Below are 24533 nucleotides of genomic sequence, written 5' to 3'. Positions count from 1 at the left end.
GATACATCCATCATGGGAGCAGGGGTGCGAGAGACACTCGCCACTTTTTTCGCGGACACGTTCAAGAATTGCGCGCAAAGATGAAATCGTGATCGGATAATATTCGCTATTTCCGATATTAGCCTCGAAATTATTCTTAGTTAATGTAACGCGTACTTTAATAGGTACAGTTCGCAAGTATTAAACTGTTGTTGAGAAAATTGTTGGTATCCACTTACGGGTATTGTCGGGCACGTCAGGGAATGTCGATATATCGGCTGAAATTTATGACTGGTCGCCATGCCGCGGTCATTCTCTGTCTTCCGTTCTCGCCGTAGGAACAAAAGCGGCATTGCAGATGACCTGCACATAACGAGACAATAGTGTACATAAGCGGTTTAATATAACAATCGTTGTTGTCGCTCCGTCGCTCCAGAAAGCGACAGACTAACGGAAAGAAGAATGGGTCCTGTGTATACGCAGCTTGCCACTTTGGTTAACCCAGACCGTGGATAATTAACCGGAGTCGGTTAATTGTGGTCCCAGTGTAGTCCGCGAGAGCACGGAGCGCAGTAGACCCCTCTCGCGCAACACTGGGAACGCATTCTCTATTGCGCGAATCCGTGTCGAACGAGAGACCTTGGCTCGCGAACAAAAAACCGCGTAAAACAGAATCCAGTAGCTCTGAAAGCGGCTGCACGGCTTGGCGAGAAGCAAACGGTTCGCGCAAGGAATTTCGGCTCGTTATGACGATACCTGTTCCGTTTGTTCCAGGTTGCGACGCGTCGTACGAGATGCAGGGGCCGAGCTTCGTGTCGGAACCGCCGTCGCGGGTGGAATTCACGAACGTGAATGGCGGCCGTGTGGACTGCATAGTGAGAGGAAATCCGGCGCCCACCGTCGACTGGCTGGCAGCGGACGGCGGCAGTATAACGAATATCCCTGGAATTAGACACGTCCTTGGCAACGGGACGATCCACTTTCCCGGGTTCGAGGCGGAGGTCTTCCGACAGGACGTCCACTGGGCCATTTATAAGTGTTCCGCCGTCAACAGCGTCGGTGCCATCGTTAGCAGAGACGTCACTGTCAGAGCAGGCACGCGAAACTTCTTGCTCGTTATCTGCATTATGTTGTCCGCCCGGTACACCGCTTGCTCTCGCCCTCCCCCATCGCGCTTCCTACTTTTCGTTATCCTCCGCGGCGCGAAACGCACTCCGCCTCTATTCATCCCTGTCCGACGACCCTTGGGCCTTCATCCCCGTCTCGTTTCTAACGACGGATAAAAAGAGGAATAAGATCGTTCCCCATTCCGCGGAATAACGCGTTGTTTTGATTGATCGCGCGCAAGCCACGTCGATATGGAAATATTTGTCATCCGCTACGCCCCTCCTGTTCCGAGCGCAGTTTCCCGGGGCAAGAACGGATCGCCGAGATTTCCTCCCGGGGCGAGGGTGAAAAACTTTGACGGCCGTCGAACGGAAGGAAAAATTCGTCGTACGCTGAACGAGATATCCCCCTCGACGGTCGTTTTACATTAAACATACCTGGCGCACGGTCGTTGGTCGCGCGAAGAAGCGCAGCCAACGACAGTTCCGTTCTTAGACGGAATAATTCATTCCCTCGATCGGAAGATAGTACGTCTTCGATGGTATGAAATATTTATTCCCATCGGATCCGTGATTTGCTTCGTGTCGTCGGCGGGCTTCGCCGCACCTGGGAGACCGCTATTCCCGAGTCGTCGCCTCCCGAGCAACCGAAGATGAGCGGGACGCGATTCGTCGTTGATAGTTTTGTCGAATCTTGTTCGACGACTTCCGAATCGAATCCTCTTTTTCGCGCGTAATCACGTCACCGGTGTTCGAATTCCACTCGAAACAGCCGCGGTGACGAAGATAGAAACATCGTCTTATCGGCATTCGCCCCGAACGGAGCCGCCTCGTTCCCGTTTTCGCGAATGAATTCATTCCGCTGGCGAACGGTGGAGAATATATTCACGGTCACGTTGTTTCCTTCGTTTGTCTTATCGGGAATCCTTCAGAAACGGAGGTTCGTGGCAAGATCCATGGCGGCAGGGCGCAAGGAGTGGAAGAAGGGTGGCAAGAACTCTATCGCGGTAGGGATGGTAGATAGCAAGAGCGGAGCAGGGGACGGATAAAACGGTGTCTCCGCGAGGCGCCTCAAAAATAGAGCTTCCTTCGGGTCAACGAACCGGAAGATATCTTATCGACCTAATATGCCCGTAAATCATCGTCGCGTGAACATAGCCCGTACCTTTTCAGATTCATGCCCGCTACCTCTGCCGCGTCAGCTCCTGCCTTCTGCGTCACCGCGATCCTCTTTTTTGCCTCTACGTGTCCCCTGGCTCCGGTACGAGTCGATCAACTCCGCTGACTCTGTCCTTCCCTACGAGGTTGGAGAAGTGTCTCGTCGAACGCTCTGTGTACGTGTATAGGTAACCCGTGTTCCGTTCGAGCAAAAGCGGATATGATTAGGCGAGGGGCATAACCGCTGGTAGGCTCGCGTATGCATCCGAGCCGGTGGATGCTGACTACGCCGGATACGCGAATCGAATAACAACAATGGGAGCCAGTTTCCGCTTTCCTGGCTCCTTCGCCTAACTGCGCCCGGCCAATCTCGATTCCTGATCGAGAACACGTACGCTTCGTTCATTCGTCGGACGTGTCGGCTGCGAACCGACCGATTTCATGCGGGACTAGCTCGTTCGACCGTCGCTCCCGCGTCCTCCGTGAGATACGCGAATCTCACAGGAAATAAGGGTAACTAGGCTGATAAAGGAGACCCGGATGGAGAGGCTCGTGTTCGACGATTGCTTTTTGCCTCGAGTGGCTCGCGAGGGGTTCGATCGTGGTTGAATATTCAGCTCCTTCGTTCAGAGATTATTTCGTGACCCTTTAAAAACTTTGTCACGCGACGTTCTCAGTCAGAAGATTATTTCGTTAACGCCTCCTGCACAAAGTCGAGTCATCCCGGAAATGGAGAGCGAAATTCGGTGTACTACGGACGACCCCGCTTAAACTGTCCTGGTGCAACCGTCTCCTGCGTTCTACGAACTGAACGCGTACAAGGGTACGGTCCTCCTTTTTGCGCGGGCCATAATCCGTCGTATTTTTAGTTCCATTCTCCTTTAACGAGCTATTTAAAGTACCGTCCGCTCCGCGCGAGCCAAAGAAAGTTAATTAAGGTCCTTTAAGCGGGAAATTACATTCCCCGTAAGAAAAGCTGGCCGGTCTTCGGTAATAAAGTAAAAATTACCTTCCGAGTCCTGTGCGCCGTCTTAAGATAGCCGATGGTCCGCGTCGTTGTAGTCGCAACGGGAAACTACGTTCTCGTTGTGGCGCGCGGAGGCAATGCTAGTTTCATCCTTTCTTTTAAGAGGTATAAGGGGGAATGGTACGTTCGACGAGACTCGAGTAGCGAGAGGAACGAAAAAACGTCGGCAACCTGAACGAATATCGGCGCGCGGTGGTAAGAACCGGACCTCGAACGAGCGAGGCTCGTAACGCGGGTCGTCGAGACGCCGTTTAATACCGGCTTCCCATGGAACTTGCCGCGAGAATACCATCACGGAGGAAGCTTCGCGGCTGAGCTTAACGACGTTTGTACAAAAACAACCGGGCACGCTGTATTGTTCGACCCCGCCGTAGCGGCGCGGCGCTTTTCAAAAGCTGCCGCGCGCCCCGACGCATTCGCCCGGGTCCCGCGATTTCACCAAGACGTTTGTTTTCTCCCATTTACCCGGCACAATGCGCGCGCGAGTTATTCTTCTGGTAAATTTCGTAGTTCCAGTTTAATTTCGTCGAGCAACGTCGCCCGGCTTGGTTGCGGCGACGTGTCCGGTTAATGAGAAATCTCGACGGCCACCGCGAGGGGTTGCGTAAGTAACGCGCGCCTCCACCCCGCGTAACGCTCGCTCGTTCGAGCTTTCATTATCTTCCGCCTTTAAACGCGATTAATAGTCATCGCGTCTTTTTATGGATCGTAAAGTCACTTTTCAGTGGTTCTGTTCGCGCGTGTTTCTTGCTGCAAGATACGAGCAAGGAGAAACAGTAACGAACGATTATGCAGTTGGCGTGGATTTCGCGTTGAATCGACGACGCCCCCTTCCTTGATTGGCAATTGAAATGAACAATTATTTCCCGAAACACGGGCGGCCATGGTTGAAATCGAATCGCTTGAATATACATGTCCTCGTTGGTGAATTCATGGAAGTAGCACTGGGACGGGCGATGTGTATGCATTTTATGGTGGGCGATTGCTCTGCGCTCCACGGACGGAAAACGTCCTCGGAATTTCCGCTCTGTTACTCATAGCGCGATCGTATAAGACGCTCGCGCTATATTCGACCCGCTCGAAACAAGACGCTTAAACTAATCTTATTAACATAACTACGGTTCGTGTTTTCGTGCGTCAGATAGCAGGTGCGTTTTCCGCCGGAAAATGAATGCGCTTCTGTTTCCGTGGAAAAATTCGTTGATAAAATTCACGCTGTAACGCGTGTGACGTCCCGTCTTTTCCTTCTTGCCCGCCCTTTGCTGCGACGAAGCATGGAAAAAACGATTATTTTTAATTTAACATGATTCCACCTGTTCGTTCGTGCCGAGTTGCACGAGAGACAGAATTTCTTTCGAATTCTCCGACTGTTCTTTTATTCGCCGCGCGAGCGAATTTCACAGAAATTTTATACGGAAATAATTACGCGCCCCGGGGTCCAGTTACGTCGCAAATTTAATTCGACAACGCTGCTCTTTGGGTGACTACGGTCAGACCTTGAGTGGCCGAATCCTGTCACAAAGAATTCACCGTTTTCCCGGTTTCATCTTTCACTTTTACCTTCTTGGCAAATATCGTGCGTTCATTAATTTCCATGGAGCTTTGAAAGGCCTTTAATTACGCCTCTCGCGTACTTACCACCGGCAAACATCTTTTTAATCAATTTCCCTGCAATTACCAACTCGATTACTGCATACGAGCAACAATGTCATTTCCCAGACGAACGCATTGCTGCGAAACTCGCAAGAACTCGCGTAATTATCCTCTCAACGTTATCGATTAGCGACTGAATTTTTCTCGTCTCGTTTTAATTCATTCTCGGCAAACATTAATAAACTCCTGCTCGATTATAAGAGGTGAGTCGAATAGCAACTTTTACAACGCACGCATTGTCATGCGGGAGTCACGCAAGAACCCGAATAATTATCTTCTCGTCGTTATCCGGTTGCAACTCGAATGAATTTTTTCTCCCACCCCGGTTCGCCCCCGTGACAACGCGAATGATAATGAAGGTATAATTGCAACGTAGCTGCCGCGCGTCTGGGGAAAAAAGGGCTCTCGGCTCGTCTCCGCGGAAAATTCGAGCCGGCCGAAAAAGGAGGCGGATTTCGTGGCGGAGGCCCTCGGCCCTCCGTCTCTTTCCGGCAGGTAGGCTGACTGCCACCGCCGCCCACGGACGTGGAGAGCAGGGTTAGGCTGGGGCGGATGGGGCCAGGTTGGAGTCGGTCGTTTCTCTCTTCCCGTAGGTTTCATGGTTTGTAAATATTACCTGCCACGATACGTCTGCCGAGTTTATGCTTGGCTTGGTTGCCGCGTAACCGAGAGCCGTGTGATACGGGGGTGGTAGGCAAGCCTGGAAACCGATGCTGGAAGCAGAGGCGAAGAGGGCGGGGGCGGAGGCGAACTCACCGAGTTTTTACCCCATTCTGGAGTCTGAGTGCCTCGCTCCGCTGACTCTCGAAACGGGTTGCACAGCCGGTCCTACACACCACCACATTTTCCTTCACCCGCCCCCTTTCGCCACCGTCTCCTACCCTCTCCGTCCCCACCGTCTAAACCGTCTCTCTCCCCGGCACCGGTTTACCGCTCTGCATCCTCGTTTCGCCCTCTTTCAGAGGCCTTCTGGCTCTCTCGCCAACCTTTCAGCCGAGACCATCAACTTACGCGAAATGCTAGTTCATGGCCGGATTGGGACAACCTCGGCATTTTTGGATAAGATACCGCGACCCTTTTAAGAGTTTCGAGCTCTGCCCCTCTCTGGGCTCGGGGATCCGGCTCTCTTCCATCGGTTCCGAGATTTTTCTTCCGTCGATTAATGACTGGAGGGTGGTAAGGGAGAGGCGGTGTCATGCGGGTTTGCCAGAAGGGGTTGGGGAGGGCGAAGAAATGACGGTAGTTCATTGAGAGAAGGAGGGTCCAGTGTTCGGTAGTGGTTTCGCTAGCGGATCGATGCTGCCGTTCGTAAAAAAGGTAGCATGGAAGTGCGACTCGTTCAATTTTATTTTCATTCTCCCCCTGGTCTCTGTTCTCTGTTATCATCTCGCGTTAAATAGAAAAATTACAAAACGAGGCGCGCTGCGTTGTTTCCTCGGGAATCTCTTTTTGTCAGGGTCCGATGCGCGTGTGCGCGGACCGCTGTTGCCCGTGTCCGTGTTAGGTAATTATCACGGGCCTCGCGGTGCGCGGTTTTTCTTTGTGAACACTCCCGCGGATACATTACGCCCGTTTTGTTTCTCTCCGCCTTCAATTTTCATTATGACCTTTTCAGAGCGGCCGCGAAACCTTTGGAGAGCACGCGAGCTTGGCGCCGACCGTCTCCGGCGCTGCTTCTCCGACCGCTATCGAGATTTTTTTAATTAAGAGTTCAGCCATTGCCTCATTCGGAGTCCGTCTCGCTTTTATGCCACGGCTTTCAAACGGGAAACCGTAAAAGTTGATTCCACGGCGACGGGTATCAACATCTTGTAGTTATAGCCGCAGCACAAAGCCAAGCCGGATTTAATCCAGGGGTATCGCCGCCGCTGCCGCGCCCTCCATTTTACCCTTACACCCTCGCGCCTACCACTTGACTACTTCTTTTCTCTTTCCCATTCCTTTTTTTTCTTTTTTTTCCTTCACCTTTACCACCCGTGTCCTTAGCGAGGTTCTAGCGCCGTGACAATTAAGTCGCGCGCAGACTGCCTTCAGGAACGGATTCGTTGAACGAGAAAACCACGTCGAGTCTTTGCGTACCGCGGATCGTGAATTACTACGAACGTAGAGCGAAGCGAAAATCGCATATTCGACTGCACGGTTGTATACGATTTTAGTATTATATAACAGTCGATAATGCATCGAATCGAACGGAGAACGGTATTTATATATAGGCCGGTTGTTACGTTAACACGATATTATGATAATTATATTACGCAAACGGCACGTGGCTCGTTCGCTGGAATATTCCAGCAGGCACGGTCGTTTCTAGAATTCCACGAGAAATTCCAGCCAGTTTGCCCAGCGAATACGCGGAGGTTAACATTCTTAAGCGCGCGACAGTAGTGGGTACGTATTCCACTTTATCCGTGACTTCAAAACGAGGTTCGTATCGATTCGACGAAATAATTTAGTTCGCGTCGACGAAACTCTGCTAAAAGTGGCTGCTCTGACCACTCGATCGTTGCTATTCAAAACGTTATTCCGAACGGTGGACCTGGCTGGAAAAATATATTCCGCGCTGGGCACGCCAGCCTCGAGGCGGTACGGGTTCGCTCCAAGACGAATTCGTCGAATTTCCCTACCCGTCCCGGTGTAATGAAATAACGAAATCGCGCGCAGCTTCCGGTGTTTTAATTGATGCATCATGAATTTATAGGGTATATCGGGACTGTGCGCGTCTATGAGGTCCGGTTAACGAAGCCCCGCTTAACGTTATTATGTTTACCCAAATACGGTTATCTGCGCTACGTATCGCAAGGTCTCGAACATCGATACAGAACGGTTAGCCGATCGATACCGTGTAATCGTTCTCAATTTCGCAAATGTTCGATTATCCCGTTTTCCACGGATAACAGAACAGAATGACCATGCGACATCTTGAAATTTGCGGGTGCGCGTTGTCTAAAAAAAAAAAAATAAATCGCTTGCACGGTGTATGTAACGTTCGTGGAGGTTTTTCCGTGTCCGCATCTAGCCCAGAGGTTTTCGAGAGCAACGAATCCGACCCTGTCAGCCTCGAGCTTTCGAGTCACGCTTTCGAGCGGCTGGTTGTTTGTGTGTTTCAGTGGTGAACCAGCGTTACGATCCGGAAGTGCAATGTCCCGGTGGTTTCCTCGGCAACAACGTACTTATGCGGTGCAACGTGCCCAGTTTCGTTCGCGATCACGTCACCATTACATCTTGGCTGCAGGAGCCGTCCTTCAATATCTACCCGTCCACGATGGGAGGTGAGTCGAACGTTCGTGGCCTCGTGATTATCCTCTAATGAACTGTCTACGCTCGTCGTCGATAACAACGGACGAGATGAATACTCGGCGAAACGAAGATTTTTGTCGTCCCTCGAACCGCGGCTCTTGCAAATTGTTCGTGGGATCAGATTCTCGACGAAAGTAAGAATCGTAGGGAATAACTATTATATTTCGAGGATAAATATCGAGATGGGATTCGAGGGTCTGCGAAGATAATTGGGTGGATCGAAAGCAGGTCAAGTTACGCGACGCATAAATTATGCTTTGCTGAACGCGTGTCTACTTGTTACACCCCCTCGAAACGATCATTATCGCTTGAGTTATTTCCAGTTCCCGAATTTTTCGTGCGATTTCATTCTCCAATTTTAATCCGCGATAAAAACAAGTCGGAAAAAGACTATCCACTTCGAGCACAACGGGTAGTCAGTGTTATAGCTACGTAACGCGGAAAGTTTTCTCCGCAAGCCCGTTAACGAGGCGAACTTCATTAATTATAGAGGAGTTCGATCAGGGCGCGCGCCACGGCGCTGAATGTGCCCGCTAATAATCCAGACGGATTTGTTAATACACTCATCAATTGCAGTAAGACGATCGATAGACGGTCAAACTTTCGTCGCTGCGTTCAGGGGGGGTGAGGGTTGAAAGTTGAACGAACTCGAAGAACAACCGTGGAAATCGCGCGATCCTGTCGGTCTGCGTGAAACTGTTGACCGCGGAGTACGAAATTCGCCGCTTAAAAATGGAAATTAATTCGAATCGTCGAATCGACGTTTCACCAACTTCGACGTATATCGCGACGATTCGCGGACGCGGTACCGACTCGAGGTGTAACTTCATTCCAACTTGTGTACCTGCGACAGGAAATACGGTTTCTGTTACCACAGACGGCAAGTACCACATGCTATCGAGCGGCGAGCTGATGATACTGAACATCACACGGGAGGATGCGGAACGGACTTATCGGTGCAGGACGCATCATCGTCTGACGCAGGAAACGGTCGTCAGCAGTAACGTGGGCAGGCTCCAATTGACTGGTAAGTCTATTAAAACTCGCTTTGCGCGTCCCACGGATAAGATAACGCATTTTACAGCTCTGCTCGTGGTCCTCGCCGGGTTGATTGAAAATTCATAACCCTGGGTGGGGTACGTTTATCATACGCTAGGACGTAATTAATCGATGCGCGCGGGTAGGAGATCCGCAGGAACGCGTTCCGTTCGTTAAAATTTACGAGCCAGCTAGAAAAGCATCGCCGACGGGGACAGGCTCTATTTAATAATATTTCTCAGACGCTCGTTCCATCTTCAAAGTGATTAAATTTTAAAAGCGCCACGGCGACCGTTTAGAAATGCTTTCGCAGAGCGAAGGCATTTGAAAGGTGGCTCGGTCCGTTGCTGCCGCTTTATTTAATAATTGTAAAGCAAACAACGCTGCAGGCACGGTTTATTAACAAACGGCATCGCGGAACGATGCTGCGCCGGATCTAACCCGGGGAGAAATATTTTTCCTCCGTTTACGAAAGCTTGGAGCGGAGCTTGGTAAACAGCGGCGTAGGAAAGGAATAGGGGGGTAGGAGAAAAAAAAGGAGGAGGAAACAATATTTCCAGTCCGTTAACACATTCTCTGGCAACGTTTCCACCCGTTCCCGGCCCCGAAAGCACGTTCACCCGAAGCTTTGCCCGTTAACCCGGCTAATAAACTTTTAATACGGACCGAAGGAGATTTTAGCGTGAACCGAGCGACGGTATTAATAAGAGTATCGGGAGACGGAGAGAGAGAGAGAGAGAGGGTCGTCTCTTAGCTGCCGGTAGAAAAATCCATCGTCTCGGAAGAAGTTTTCACCCCCTTCATCGCCACCCTATCGCGTCGTCTCGAAGATAGAGAGAGAGAGGGAGGCACGGATACGCGCGAACGGAATCTTATTATCACAGCTCGTCGCGGTATTTACAAATTCCTCGCGAGGGCCATTGAATATTTATGAGCGAGCTACTTTTCCACGGAGGGCGTCAGATGCTGAGGATTCCATTCTTCGATTCCATTCAGACCGGCCCGCTTCTTGATCGTTCATCGAGGCCACGCGGATTCAGGCCCGATCTCCTCTTCGAGCGCGTGATTCCGTAATTGGACAACAGCTAGGCATTCGTGACGTTCCACGGAGGGTGGGAGTCGAAAACTCGAGCCGTTCTATTTCCATTCAGACGCTTTCCTCTTTTATTTCCCCGTTTCGACGCGCCGTTCGAAGACGTTGGTAACCGCGGTTATTAAATTTTTGTTCAATAACAAACGGGGCCGAGGGACGGAGCGAAACGGGACGATGGCCGCCCCAGGATATTCCCTCGACCTTCTCCCGGTGGTGCGCGAAGGAAAACTGAATTCTGTTTCGCCGGATGACACGCGCGGCCTGGTTCCGGTTCGATTTCAATTAAACGTTCGTTTTGTCGGCTCGCACCGAATCACTGTGCGCTCTGTCAATTATTATCGTCGGAAAACCGTCGCGCAAGGGACATAAAGGCGAAAGAAAACAGCCGGGGAAACAGTTGGTATTTTTGTGCTCCGGCTGCGTATCATCGATTGTTTGTGCTTTGTTGGCGGCAGAAATTGCCGGCGGATTTTTTCATGGCTGCGCGTCGAAATTGTCCGCGCTTCCGGCTGCCGATGTTCCCTTTCGTAGCAATTTTTACGCGATATTTTCCGAAATTTTCCACCGACCGCTTCTGAATGTATAATTAAAATAATATGTGTCCACTGGTTTCGATCTGACGTAACATTTACATCGCAACGAGACGAAAGAGAGAACGTTTTCCAACATTCTAAAACGCTACGCGTCGATTGGACGTAAAGTAAACGAGCTTTTATTTCGTAAATAATCGAGCACAATAATTAGTCCGTGTGTTGCGTTCTTGCGGCCGGAGCTTTAGGGTTGTTCCCGCGAGGTTCGCGTAAAAGTGCAAACGTCGTGTCTCGCGAGAGCAAACAGCGCAGGAACACGCCGCTTTCCTCCACCCATTCGATTTGTACACGCACCATCGCACGAGATTCGATATTACGCGTTCAGTGGTGCTGATCGATCGTCGAGAAGGTGTTGGCGCGTGGGTGAATGGGAAAAAGAGCTTCCGCCGGTGAACGAAGTTCTGGTCGGTTCATTAACGGACGGGATGCAATTAGTGGCCTTATTTGGTGGCGGCGGTCGGGACACTTGCCGTCGATATCGTGATTCAATGAAGACAACGATTGTTCTTTTAATGAGAATTAAGATATCGAGCAATTCCCGTGCTCTCCAAATTGCTCTCCGGGTATATGAAAATTTCGCCTGCTAATCGAGTGATCGATATCCACGGACGATCGGGAAATTTTCACGAATTACAAAATCCACCCTCTTTTACGCGACGTGTCTTCGACGAAGTCTCCAGTTTCGTTTCTGTCGCGCGAAGGGGTTAACGAGCCATCGGATGATCGGCGGTCGATCAAAGGTAAAAATTCAGTTAATTGCCAGACCTGGTCGCGGTCGGGGTTACGCGATCGAGAGGTCGTCTGAAAAGGTTCCTCCGGTCGTTTCAGCTTAGGCTGGCATCTCACTTGTTACCCAGCCAAAGCCGTCTCCTCCGCCGCGTAACGTCTGCTTTGGGGGTTCCGCCGCGCCACGATACGGCGGGTGAAGCGATGCGGGAAGAGAAGGGAAAATATAGAGGCGGAAATACGAAGGAGGCGAGGCAACAGACGGAGAGGAAGAAGCGGAAAGGGGAGAAATCTCCACTCGAGCTGGGCTAACTAATGATGCTTCTCTTCACATGCCACACCTACCCTCCAGATTCGCGTTGAAGCTTCAGACGTGCCTATACACGATGCGTGCCGAGTGAAAAAAAAAGGAAAGAAGAAAAAAAAAGATAGAACGCTCAAGACATTCTGCACGTTCTTCGCTACCACTTCCTACCCTTCGCCGCATGACCGATCCTCGACGTCAGGACGCGCCATAATTCATCGCCCGTTTCCTATCCGCCTCTTATTCGTGTTTTCCTCCGCTTCCTGCATTTTTTCCCGTACCTTTTCGGCGGGGCTGATTTCTCTCGTCGTTCCTTCTCCACCTCGATCCCTGGCTTCCTGTGCATCGACCTGTCATTCAGTCGATAAGTCCGCGCAGGCTGGTGGTGGGGGGGATAAATTAATATACCCTGGCACTCGCAGGGATGGCTGGTGAAAATGCGGCGAAAACTGAGTTCGCGATGTCGCGTCTCCTCTATGGAAATTCAGACGACGCAGCGGGGGTTGTTTCGTTTTTAAATCGCGGTCGAGCCGTTTCCGCGTGGAATTTATTATTTTGACGTAACCGACGTCATTATGGCGGAGTGGCGATCATTGCAACCCCGAGATGGGCACCGGGGAACAATAACGCGACAGGGGATGGTTAAACGTAACGACAAATAGGTGCGCTGCGGGGTAATTACAAGTGAAATAGGCACGCAGGTGGATCACGCAATTACCCTGATCCGTTCGTTCTTTAAACGAGAGAAACGAACGCAATGAAAATGCTAACCGCGTACGATAAAAATGAATCGCGGTCGATTATGGTTAGAATACGGATAGAAAAGTATAACCGAACGGGGTTGAAATACGTGGAAGTACGCGAAATTAATTCTATTCTCAAATAGTTACATTCGCGTACATTCGTACGTTAAACATTAGAGATTATACATTTCGGTACGATATTTCACATGGATAATGTTTAACGATACGGCATGATACGCGAAAATTTAAACGGCACGTTGAATCGACGCCGCGGGCGGGGGCTGTTTGCGATTCTCGTGCGTCAGCCAGCCAGCAGTGGAGATTGCGCTTTAATAGTACAGAGGTAGGTGCTTGTAGGCGGTCGTTTATCGCGATCGACGAATATTCCACGAGATATCCCGCAACTGGGTGATGTTTACCTGGCGGGATCGCGGGTCCGGAAGGCGGCCTCGCTAGCCTGGTAAAATTCCCCGTTACAGGAATTGTTTAGAATTTCTGGATAAACAGCGGTCGTACAACAGCTGTCCCGCGTACGCGCGCTATCTAAATAGAGATTACCTCTAACGGGATTGCAAATTATTATTAGCCCGTGAGAGAAGCGCACGGTCCCCGGAAACGACGCTTGGAGTGCAAACGCCGCGTAATTGTTGGCTTTACGTACACTGGCCGAAGATTTGTTTACAATAACCGGCGCCCTCGTTTAACTTGCAACTAACTCCCTTGTCTAATTATTCGCCCCTCTCTGTAACGGCTTCCTGGATGTGCAGGGGTGTTTTCCCACCAGTTTTGAGAACCGATGAGACGGACGATTTCATTTATGGAATATGATAATAACGATAATAGAGCATTCCAGGCAAAATAGTTCACGTTTCGTTTGCTTCCTCCTTCTGAAATGGAATCTCAGCGAGGAACACTTTAGATTATCGAGAAAGACGGATATATACTACGGAGTAGATAAAAAGGGGTGAAGGGCAGGAGACTTTATCGTTCTTAGTTATCCCATCGTTCCAGCACGCGGTCACCGTCCACGTAAGCGGAAGTTGCAAAGTTCCTCGTTGAGCGAGACGTAACTCACGCGAAATGTAATTACACGGGCGGCCATAATTCTTGTGGGAACATTAATGACCATCGCCTTGTGATCATCGAGGCGTTCCATGTTTTTTTCTCTCTCTTCTCCTCGGCTCTTTTCACCTTTCACTTTCTCTTATCATCTAACAACGTATTCTTCGAAACTTCCAATAATTACCGAGTGATGGACCTCGTTTATTAACAGCGCGCTTGATTTGATTCCCAATAATATCCACGCGAACTCGAGACGAAACGAGCAAGAATAGCATTCTATTTCCACGAGAAGCTAACGGCCGACACGAATCCTCGGCTGGATCAATTCTTTTCAACCGTTTGTTCTACCGTGTAATAAAGCCTGGCTAGTTCAAGGCGGGATAGAAATTTATGCTAAGCGTACTTACACACTTATGAACTTAATAATGGAGTTCCAGGGTGTGCCGCGATCGTTTGCATATTCCCGAACGGTCGTGCATCGTCGCGTCGCCTCTGTCCGCTCGTTTAGAATACACCAAATTAACCGAAAGCTCGTGGTACACTGGTTTTCCCAGGTAACGAGCAAACTTTCCAGCGGTCCATTCTCGTTCGACGTTGCGCGAACATTTTCGAATCGCGTAAACGCGATTACGCGCGTCTCGCGCTTCGAATTCGCGGCGTAATTCGAAACCGTGTTTTTTAAGTAACCTCGTCATTCAGTTATCCGCCAAGCCTTCGACTCCGTCACTCGACCAAAGCGAATCGTGCGAATTCGCCTTTAAAGGCGCGTCTCATCGACCGAAGAGCGTCTTCGGCCAAGGGGTGCACTTGTAGGTGAACGTGCCTGCGACGCGCTTTTGCCAACCCTCTCCCAACGATCTTTTCGCGAAAACATACAAGCCCAACGGTGTTCGCAGACGTGATGGTTATACGACCGCGTGGAAGCGCGTTGTAACGCGATTGCTGAAATATTTCGGGCGATTTACACGCACTTGGAGCGCGGTGCAGGGGATCGCGCGCAGCCAACGTTCGATCGTTCGATTCGCGCGAAAAACGATTTGCATAGATACGTATCGCGATGCTCGTACATTATTACGCGGATAAGGATCTGCAGGTGACAACCGCGCCACTCGTCGTTCCTTTTCACGCGTTCCGGTTAAAAGCCGCACTCGACGGGCGAATATCTCCTTTCCGAGTGTGGGATCGCGTGACACACTCGGTAATGCTACGCACAGTGTTAAATTGCCCCGTTGAACGCGCGCGGCGTGTGATCGCGTGACACACGGCGCGCGGATACGCGAAAAACGCTCGAGCGGTCATCGACGAAGATCGATCGACGCTTCGTACGCGTGGGCCGCGCGGGGTGGCTCGAGTTCGGTTCTGTTTCGTGGAGAACGGACAACGGAAACGACGCGAGATCGCATTTACCTTGAAGGCAATTCTCATGGTTGATCCCTGAAAAACGTTTCACTTTAATTACCTCCAGCCCCGTCGTTTTCATTGTAAACACACCACGCACCTTCCCTTCTGCTGTAATATTCATTATCGCGTTAATACACTGTCCTGCTCGCGCGCGCTCCGCTTCGTTCCGAGGATCGTTAATTACGCGAATATCTGTTAATGAAATCTTAATGAAACGAATGAGTTAATTGCGTTCCCATTGACAGCGCGACCGAACGAAATCCATTCCTTCGTTCCGGTTTACCGCGCGCGGTATGGGACGCGCGTTCGCGGGCCAGGGACGATCTGAAATTCTCGGAGAACAACGAGATACGTACGTCGCGGTTATCTGTCCCTTTACGGTACGCCACGTCGTGAGACAAGCCACTATCTGCGCCCATAATTCCCCATTAAACGTCGGCCTGATGCGTGCGCGCCGTTGGATACTCCGCCGTTCCTCTCCTTTCTTCCCTTCTCCTTCTTCGCCGCTCCACGTGCCCGTCTACTTCTTTCACTTCCGCCCGTCCGCTTCTCCGAGGAGAGCCTTTGTTCCCGCGTTCCTTTTTCAGCCGGCGGCTATTTATGACACGCCGTGGAAAACATTTCCCGTATATCATGGAACAAACTTACATGAACTCGTCCTGAGGGAGGAGAGGAAGAAGAAGAAGAAGAAGAGGAAGAAGAAGCAGCAGCAGCAACAGAGGGAGGCTGCATCTTGGTGCCGCGAACCAACCCCTCCCCATTTACGTGTACGTGTGTTACGGCGCGTGCGTGTGCCTGTTCCGCCAAGGAGGAAGCCCAGAGGATCTCGCAGGATGTATTTCCTCTGGCTGTTTCCTTCCACCGCCCTACGTCCTCCCCCGCCTTTCTTAAATCTCTAGCGATATTGTCACTATCAATTTTCCAAACAATGTAATCCAATACCGTTTTCCCCCCCTCGGTTTTTCCGTTATTTCCCACGTATCGTTCCCGGGCGCTCTTACCGCTCGCAGGACGAGACACGGCCCCCGCTGGAGCGAAAGAACGGCCATCGCCGTTCGAGAGAATTTCATTTCGTAATTTATAGCAGTCACCTTTTAATGCCGGCACTGTTTTATTAAACCCAATCTACGGTCGACGGTGGCTCGCCATCAGCTCCTTCGGTACGCCAATTTCGTCTGGAATATATTTCGCGTGCGTCGCAGCGGGGGAGAAAAACTTGGGCGGAACTTATCTGGAAAGAGACGGTGCGAGTCGCAGGCGAAGCCTGGCTTCCGGGAGATGAGATATTCCCAAGGAAATACCGCTGGCTGGTTCCGTCTGGCGTTGGCCAAAATTTCGCGGGCATTCCCTCCTCTCGACGACTAGCTGGCACGTTCGTCGCGCTGCGGGAGTGATATTTCTTGATTGTTTCACGCGACGCGACGCGACGCGACGCCTCCGTTCCGACCGGCTGCCGTTAGAGAATTTATGCGATAGCTGCTGGTTTTTCTGCTTGCAGAGATACGGAGCACCATGCCGCCCATGATAAACGAGAAGGTGGTGTACATGTCGGCCCGGCTGAAAGACACCATTGTGATACCGTGCGTCGCGTACGGCAACCCAACTCCCACCAACAGGTAAGAATGTCGCGAGAGACGCGCGAATACGCGGCGCTTCCATCCTCTACCCGCCTCATAAACTTGGCGATAGCGTACGTCTACGTTGAACTTCCACTCCGCTCGGTGGATCGTGACACTGTCGAGTTTGTCGGATCCTCGGATTTCGCGAAACTCCGAACTCGACGCTCGCCGATCTTTGAAGCGCAGCCTCGATGAACGAATCGTGCGCATACGTGAGAATCGAGGACGAATTGATTGTCGCATCGCGTGGAAACCTTAGCGAAACCTTGCTAGAACAGGTTGTTTTACTTATCCTGATTACTCGCCGTACCTCTCTGGTCGGCTTTCATCGAAACGAAGGCCCGCAAGAAATGAGTTATCGATCCCTTTGTCGGATGGAATACGGTTCCATAACCGCAACGTCTGTTTAATTCTTCGTTTCGTTCGCCGGGGAGCGAACTTTTTTCTCCCCCCGGTAAGTCGACGCTGAAAGTGTGTCGTTCTACTTAAGGGTGGAAGAAAAGGGAGGTGGGAAAACATCGGGAAGTTTCAAAGGGAGGCGAGCAGAACTTGCCGCGAGCGCCGCCATTTTTGTATGATTAAGATCAAAATATCTCGACGAACGTATTCCCCGTTTTTCTTCGGAACTGCATCGCGCCGGGGTGCAAAAGGAAAAAACCACTTTGGCCAGCTTTGATACACCGCATACCCCATTTAATAAAGCAACAAAGGCGAGAGGAAAGAGTTTTCCCGCGAGCCCGGCGTTTCGTGATTGTCGACTTTCGCGAAACGGTCCTCGAGTACGGTTCACTTACTTGGCAAACAGTTTTCCGATACAATGGCGACGGGAGAGGGGGAGTGGGTGCGGGGTTGATGTGCATTGGGGAAGTTTAATTGACTCGAGGGCGCCGGAAAGGAGGTTTTCCCTCGCGCGAAAAATATTTTGATCGGCCGGCGAACACTTCTCCGGCCAATTTCCATTCGGTGGATCTGACGTGGCTGGTCTCGCCTCGATCCGTTCTCGTAGGTGTTACATCGAAACTGTTGAGAACAGTTGAAGCCGAACACAGGTTTTTGTGCGCGAGGTGTGCAATAAAGTAACTGGGCAACTATCGGACACGAATATTGCGATCCATCGCGTGTGGTTCGACTTTTAACGCAGCCCTTCAGCTCGCTACAAATGGATTTTCATTCGCCGCGTCTCGAGTTCTCGAGCAAACGCTTCCGGTATGCAATTAACCGTTAAACAGCCCTTTGCTTTTCGTCGCGGTCGAGTCGTTCGCCTCGAAGTAATCCGCCGGCAGTTTACGTAGAAGACGACGCAGTGGCTGGTAAGGTAAATTGAACGGAAGCTCTTCAGATTAATGAGACGTCCGGTCGCGTCGCGGAATTACCGTCGAATCTCCGGTTCGCCGGCCGTCGCGATGAGAACCTTCCGTTGAATTCAGCGAAATTATTGACGATAATCCTCGGCAACAACGGGATTCCATCCGTGGATTAAAGCCAGATGCGTTATGGAAATGCAAAAATTTCAATTTCGCGCCACCGTCCGTCGCGTACTTTCGTATTCCCTCCCTTTCCTATTTTCGAATTTAGAACAATTTCGAAGGGACAAAAAGTTATTCCGCGATGAATCCGTTCCATCGCGCGGCGACGGACGCGGTCCTTTCGGTAATTCGACGCGCAGGTAAGCCGGAAACGTTGTTTCGTCACGGCGCGCCGGCTCCATCCGTCGTTGGCGGTGAAAGCGAGTCGGTCGGGCATTTGGAAGATTTCGTGATTTCATTTGGACAGGCTTCTCGGGTCGAGGTAAACGATAACAATGACGAGGGAAATGAGATCTTGGCGTGGAACATTCGCGGCGGGCGGATATCGCGCGGCTCCACGGTCCACGGCTGCCGTATTTTTCTTATATTAATGCTAATTTCAAACATAGCTACGGTATTTCGCGCGGCAAGGTATTCTCGCGGTGGAATGTAAAAGGTTCATCGATGTGTACCGTTCTATTATGAAAGGAAAAGGAAAGGAGCGGCGTAGCAACGAGAAGAAATGTGATTACGTCCTGTACTAGTAGTATTCACCCGCATAGGTCAGCCGGATTATCCCGTAGCACGCTGTTTCAAAAATCGTTACTCGAAGCGCACCGCGTTACCTTTTGCGAACCACCGATGTGTTTCCTTATCTGTACTCTCTGAAACTGGTAGTTAGTTCCATAATTAAGAGAGAGAGAGAGAGAGAGAGAGAGAGAGAGAGAGGGAGGATAAGAGAGACAAGGGTTGTTTTTATTCTATCGCATTAAACGTTTAGAATGAATTCATTTACGATACGGACGGGACTATTTAAAGACTATTCGCTGCTAGATTGGAAAGATGTTGGTCGTTCGAATGGTTCAGCCGTTCCGGTAGAATCGAGTGAAACGATGAAACGGCGAAACTGCATTATACGCCGCGTTCTCCTAACCCGCGCTTCTCGAAATATCACCGTATCAATTCGATGGTGATAAATCGAAAGAAATACGCGTCTTGTTGTTGGGATAAAAATGGCCCGCTTATTCGGCCGATATTAATGCCGGCTGTTCAGCAAGCCGCTCACGAGTTATGAACTCTATCTCGAAAGTTGGGCTCCTCGCCGTGGCCTCCGGTGAATCCAATAAACTCGAGCAAGAAACGAAACGGCCGGGTAATCGAGCCGGAGAGTTCGCGACGTGGAATCAAGAGGGTACAAAGGGGATTGCGGCCTTGCAAATAAAGCGCGCGGGATGATAGTTCTGATGAACATTCCTGGTCGATCGTGCCGTTCCCCGTGCGGCTCGTCGAGTGGTTGTGAAAATAAAGAGAACACGAGGGGGAAGATATGCCGCGCGGATACAAAGGGCAAAGAGATTACGCATTAGAATGTTAATGCATTTATTATTCGATTGCACGGCTCCGTCGGAAATGGTAACGGACGGAGAGGAACGGGTCCAACGTGGAAGAAACCTATCCGCCAGCTCGCGCACCAACGACGACACGGTTATTAAACGTCGGATGACCCGCCTCCTCCTTTTTCACCTTCGATCCCGCACAAGCTTCGCGACGCTGTATCTGAAAATTATCTCGCGTCGAGTTACACGAGCAACTGTTCATTCCGTTTCACCCGTGATATCATCCGTCCGTTCCTGCAGAGGATTGCCGAAAGTTTTCCTTTGGTACCCCGTAATTCGTAAAGTTGTTAGAATCACTGGTTCCCTCGAGTTTATGTGCGGCGGACAGTTACGCGTCACTCGGAAATGAAAATTTAAGCATTACAAGGCCGGAGTAATTTAATGCAGCTTATTAACGATTCCCTCTGACAGACGTTGCACGGATGCGATTAATTTCCACCGGCTGGATCGATACCCGCGACAATGGCAAGCGACGATGCGACCTCCCCTCAGGAGGATCTCTTCGATTCGTCTGGCTAATCGATTGCGTAAAAATGACGGCACAAAGATGCGCGAGCTCGCGCACGATACACAAGCACGCGTGAGGATCGTGGATATCGGAGACACGGGAGGGCTGCTGCGCGAAGGTATATATAGACGTCAGGAGTGTATGGGTAGCGCAAACAAACCGACCGCTGATTACAGAGACTGCTTCTGACAGCCCATCAAATATTCCGCATTTACGTGTACGTCGACGTCACTGAGTATTCCGTGGCTGTGTTCGCCGTCTCCCTCCCGCGACCCGTCTTCGCCCTTCGCCCGTCCCTCTCTCCCTCTTTCGCGTGCAATCTCTCCTCCGCCTCTTCCGCGGCTTCACTGAGTTGACGGAGAAGTGTACGCAGTCGTACGATGGTAAAAGAGAGAAATAGAACGTGTGGCGGAGGATAAGCAGGAGGACCAGCCGGGGGATGAGAGAGAGAGAGAGAGAGAGAGAGAGAGAGAGAGAGAGAGAGAGAGACGGAGAGGCGGAGAAACGGCGGAGGACGAGGGTACAGGATAGAACCGAGGGGGTAGAACGAAGAAGTCTGAGGGTTTGCCAGCGTGGCACAGCTTCCATCTCTGGCTTCCCTCGCGCTCTACCTATCCTATCTCCTTCCTTCGCCAATTTCCCTCCGTAAATTCGATTATCTATAGGTATACTCCTCGTCGTCCACCGACCGCCCCCTCCGCTCCTCTCACGCCCCTCAGTGACTACCATCCCGACTACTCTTCAACCTCATCGGCGTCCTTCCGCACCTCCTGCCTTATCCTGCTCGCTCTCGCGACCTCCAAGAGCCTGCGACGACGCTTTCCGAAACTACTGCCAACACACTTGCACTACGCTCGCTCTCACACGTGCACAGAGGAGACGGAGAAAGATAGAGGTCAATCACCAGCCGGGAAAGATAGACCACGGAACAGAGGGCGAACGGGAGGGAGGCTGGTAGGATAGAAGATCATTTTTGGACGAAGTTAGGGGACTGCGCTCTCAAGGGAGGCTACCTTAGCTCTGAGATTGCCAGCCGGAAAATATTTCACGCTCGAGACCCGGGCCCCGTGGAGATATCGCGGCCTAGATTCCGGGTGTTGCCGTTTCCGAACTTTCTGATCGTCGAACGTTTTCACCTGGCTGGAATCCACCGTCTCGGACGACGGTCTTCGATTTTTGTCGAGGTCACGCTCGCCTTGGGACCAGATTTGTGAGCGACGAGCAACGACGATGTAAAGGGACCACGTAGCGTTCGCACGGTTCACCTCGCGGTCGCTTTTAACCCCGCACCGTTACCGCGCGTTTCCTCGAGACGCACTTAAGGCTGGGAGCGCGGCTGGTGCAGGTGCAAGAGGAAGTTTTCAAGAATAATATTTATCGGAGTGCGCGCGGTGGCGGACGGACGAATCGCGGCCATTTAAAGTAGCAAAATCAATAGCGGCCACGACGAAAACTTTATTTTCCAAGTTCCTCTCCGTAAATATTGACCCTCCGCCTGCGCACGTTTCAATGTAACGCAAATGTTTTCCTTCGTTTGCGCGCCGCTGCGCATGAACAATCGCTCGACGCTTCAAGTGGTCCCGTGGACAATGCGATAATATTTTTCAACATTTTAAAAGCATCGCAGCCTGTGGTGGGATGGTTCGACAATAAATGGGGGGACGTGTAAACGAGGAGGAATTCATTTTTACAGATCGTACCCGCGCCTGGTTAGCGTTTCGACGGCTTTAATTCGTTTTGGTAACCGAGGATCGTATCGGCCACGATTTTGCGCGGCACATCGGTTTCGACGAGGTCAAAGCTCGCGCCTGCCCGCGGAAGATCGATTCGCAGTAACCCCGGCCCGCGGAGACGCTTCAAAATCCTAGCGCCTCGAAACATTCCTACGTTCCCAGCCATTTCCATACGCACCGTATCCTGAACGGTCGAGATCGACGCGATCCGCGTTCCCTTTCTTTATTTAAAGATCCGACGGTATTAACGATTTTCGTCTGTACACTGGCGCACGCCAGAGGCGCGGTTTATCCGGCTGCTTGTTCAAGCGGGAGTGTTTTGAAAACGTGCCAGTACATCTAGGCGCGTTGCATGCGCTCGGCCTGTGCCGAGGGTTTCCCTCTGAACAAAAAAAAAAAAAAAAGGAAGGAGGAGAGACAGAGGGAGAAAGAGTGGTGAAAAGAGGGCGGAGAACGTATGGGCGCAGCGTGTAGCACAATTCACGGTCGTGCTGTGTGTATTCAGTCTTCCCAATGAAACAGTTGTTATTTTGTGGTTGGCGAGTGCACTAGAGAGATACACCGTTGGAATGGAAAGGCTCGGTCGGATAGCAAAGCAGCAATATCGCCCTCTGTCCGATTCCACCCGCGGTCTGGTATATACGTTGCTATTTTTGCCCCGCCACCGGGCTGAATCTTGAGCAACGATCGAACGTAATGGTAACGCTGTATCGTGGCGAGACCGTTCGTTGGATGTCTGGATGGCTCGATGGCTGACTGGAACGGCGCTACGTTACGATTCATCGAGCGCGGACAGTCAGCGGAGCGAGCGCACGCTCGAGTTGACAGTGGGTATGGTATATCCCATTCACTGTCAGACGCGCGGTCTGCGGAGGGTCTTGCCGTATTCAAGGCCCGTCGTTTCTGTTCTTTCAAAGTCCGCGGGACTACCCGTTGCAGGAGACAGACGGACGCATAATGGTCCGCTTCGCGCGATAGAATTTAACGAGGTAACCGCGTGGTTATTCCGCGAGTTACATCTCGAGTCTAAGCCACGCTTCCCCCGGATATGACAGAAAGTGGCGTCGGAGGAAACGTTCGCAGAAATTTACGTTAGCCCGGAGGTTGGGTATCGACGGTATCTGAAATGGAATTTCCGATTGTGTCGTCGCGTCGTAACGTCACTTCTTTATGATCCGCGATGAAACCAGCGCGTCGTTTTTCGTGCTATCCAGTTTTACGAGTTCTATAGGAACACCAACTTCGATACTCGTCGAAATCTATAGACACCGTTGGTTTTTTCTCGCCCGTTTTGGATCTGTTATAGGTGGTATTACAACAGGAACCAGAGGGAGGAGCCGGTCGAGGACTCGTCCGGGCGTTACTTGGTGCGAGACGGTTCGTTGATCATACAAGGCGTCCAGGAGAGCGACGCAGGCTCGTATATGTGCACCGCCAGTAATTCGGAGGGCAGCGAGTCCATGGAAGTGAGGTTAACGGTGTCTGCGCCATTGAGCGTGCACGTCCAACCCTCGATCCAGACCGTCGATCTTGGGAAAGCAGCTCATCTGGTAATTTTCCTCGATCTATACGTTCCCGATGAACCGACGGAATCGTTACTCGCGACATCGATTTTGATTCGTAACAGTTTTAAAAAATACATATACATTTTTTTTTAATATCTTGGGGATGAAAATCGGAGTCAATGTTTGCGAACACATTTACAGACAGCGAATCGATGTAACGTAATGGATTCTGCATTGAGTAAACAGATTGTCCAGGATCATTTATCGAAAATTATTGCTTTTCCGTTTACCTTTCATGCGAAACATTTATCGATTTTTACGCAAATTCGAGGCACGCAATGGACAGTAAAACACGAGCCAGTCAAAAATATTAGTCTCCCGCAATTATTTACAATCGCTCGCGAGCGTTCCGTCAAGCTATAGCGAGAAATCAAAAACGATCGGCGTAAATCAACCGAGATCTCCTCGAGGGGAGAGGTCCGTTCTGGGATGAGTTCCACGGTAGCATCCGAGGCATTCGTCGCGGTCCACGTACCGGGGTAATCCGATTTTTACGAGGACCACAGAGCGGAAAAGGGCGGAAGCCAGTTTCGAGGCTCGATCGCGTTCCGCCGTTTTCTGCCGCGGTCTGTCTTGCCAGAGGGGGACGGCAATCTTGTTTTCGAAAAGGGCAGGGAAGAAGAAGCTGCGGGACGGACCCGTGGGTGCGCGACACGGGGCCACGGTTCTCATCACGGCCCCTTTTCTCTGAACTACTTTTCAGACGTGCGGCGCAAGTGGATTTCCGCAGGCGGCGCTGTACTGGCTGAAGGACGGTCAGCCATTGAGGACGGGCGCTCGTATAAGGGCGGTTTCCAGGGAGCGTATTTCCGTGATGTCGGTTGCACGGGAGGATCGCGGCATGTACCAGTGCTTTGTGAGGAACGAGTATGAAATGGCTCAAGGAATTGCGGAATTGCGGCTGGGCGGTGAGTCTTTGTTTGGTTAGCGTTTACGTACCGTATACACGGTGCCCTCGCCGCACTGGTAGCGGTATCGCGCGCGGCAAGGGGGGAAATGAAAGGGTGGAAAAATAGCTTGACCGATGGA

The 24533-nt window shown here is 51.2% G+C and overlaps 1 protein-coding gene across 6 annotated transcripts in view; it reads left to right on the top strand.

Moving 5' to 3' along the window:
• LOC143428840 (cell adhesion molecule Dscam2) overlaps positions 1–24533 on the top strand; it is a 116715-nt gene that overhangs the window by 45777 nt on the left and 46405 nt on the right. For all 6 annotated transcript variants that reach the window (XM_076903998.1, XM_076904000.1, XM_076903999.1 and 3 more), the window contains exons 2-7: positions 754–1074; positions 8031–8192; positions 9098–9247; positions 16676–16793; positions 23246–23489; positions 24208–24412. In XM_076903998.1, coding sequence (XP_076760113.1) covers positions 754–1074; positions 8031–8192; positions 9098–9247; positions 16676–16793; positions 23246–23489; positions 24208–24412 — 1200 coding nt within the window. The remainder of the gene's footprint in view (positions 1–753; positions 1075–8030; positions 8193–9097; positions 9248–16675; positions 16794–23245; positions 23490–24207; positions 24413–24533) is intronic.

Source organism: Xylocopa sonorina, chromosome 11 (assembly GCF_050948175.1).
Source record: "Xylocopa sonorina isolate GNS202 chromosome 11, iyXylSono1_principal, whole genome shotgun sequence".
In the NCBI taxonomy this organism is placed as follows: Eukaryota; Metazoa; Arthropoda; class Insecta; order Hymenoptera; family Apidae; genus Xylocopa; species Xylocopa sonorina.
Note: the sequence above shows the minus strand (reverse complement) of the source record. Positions and strands in the feature narration are given on the sequence as shown.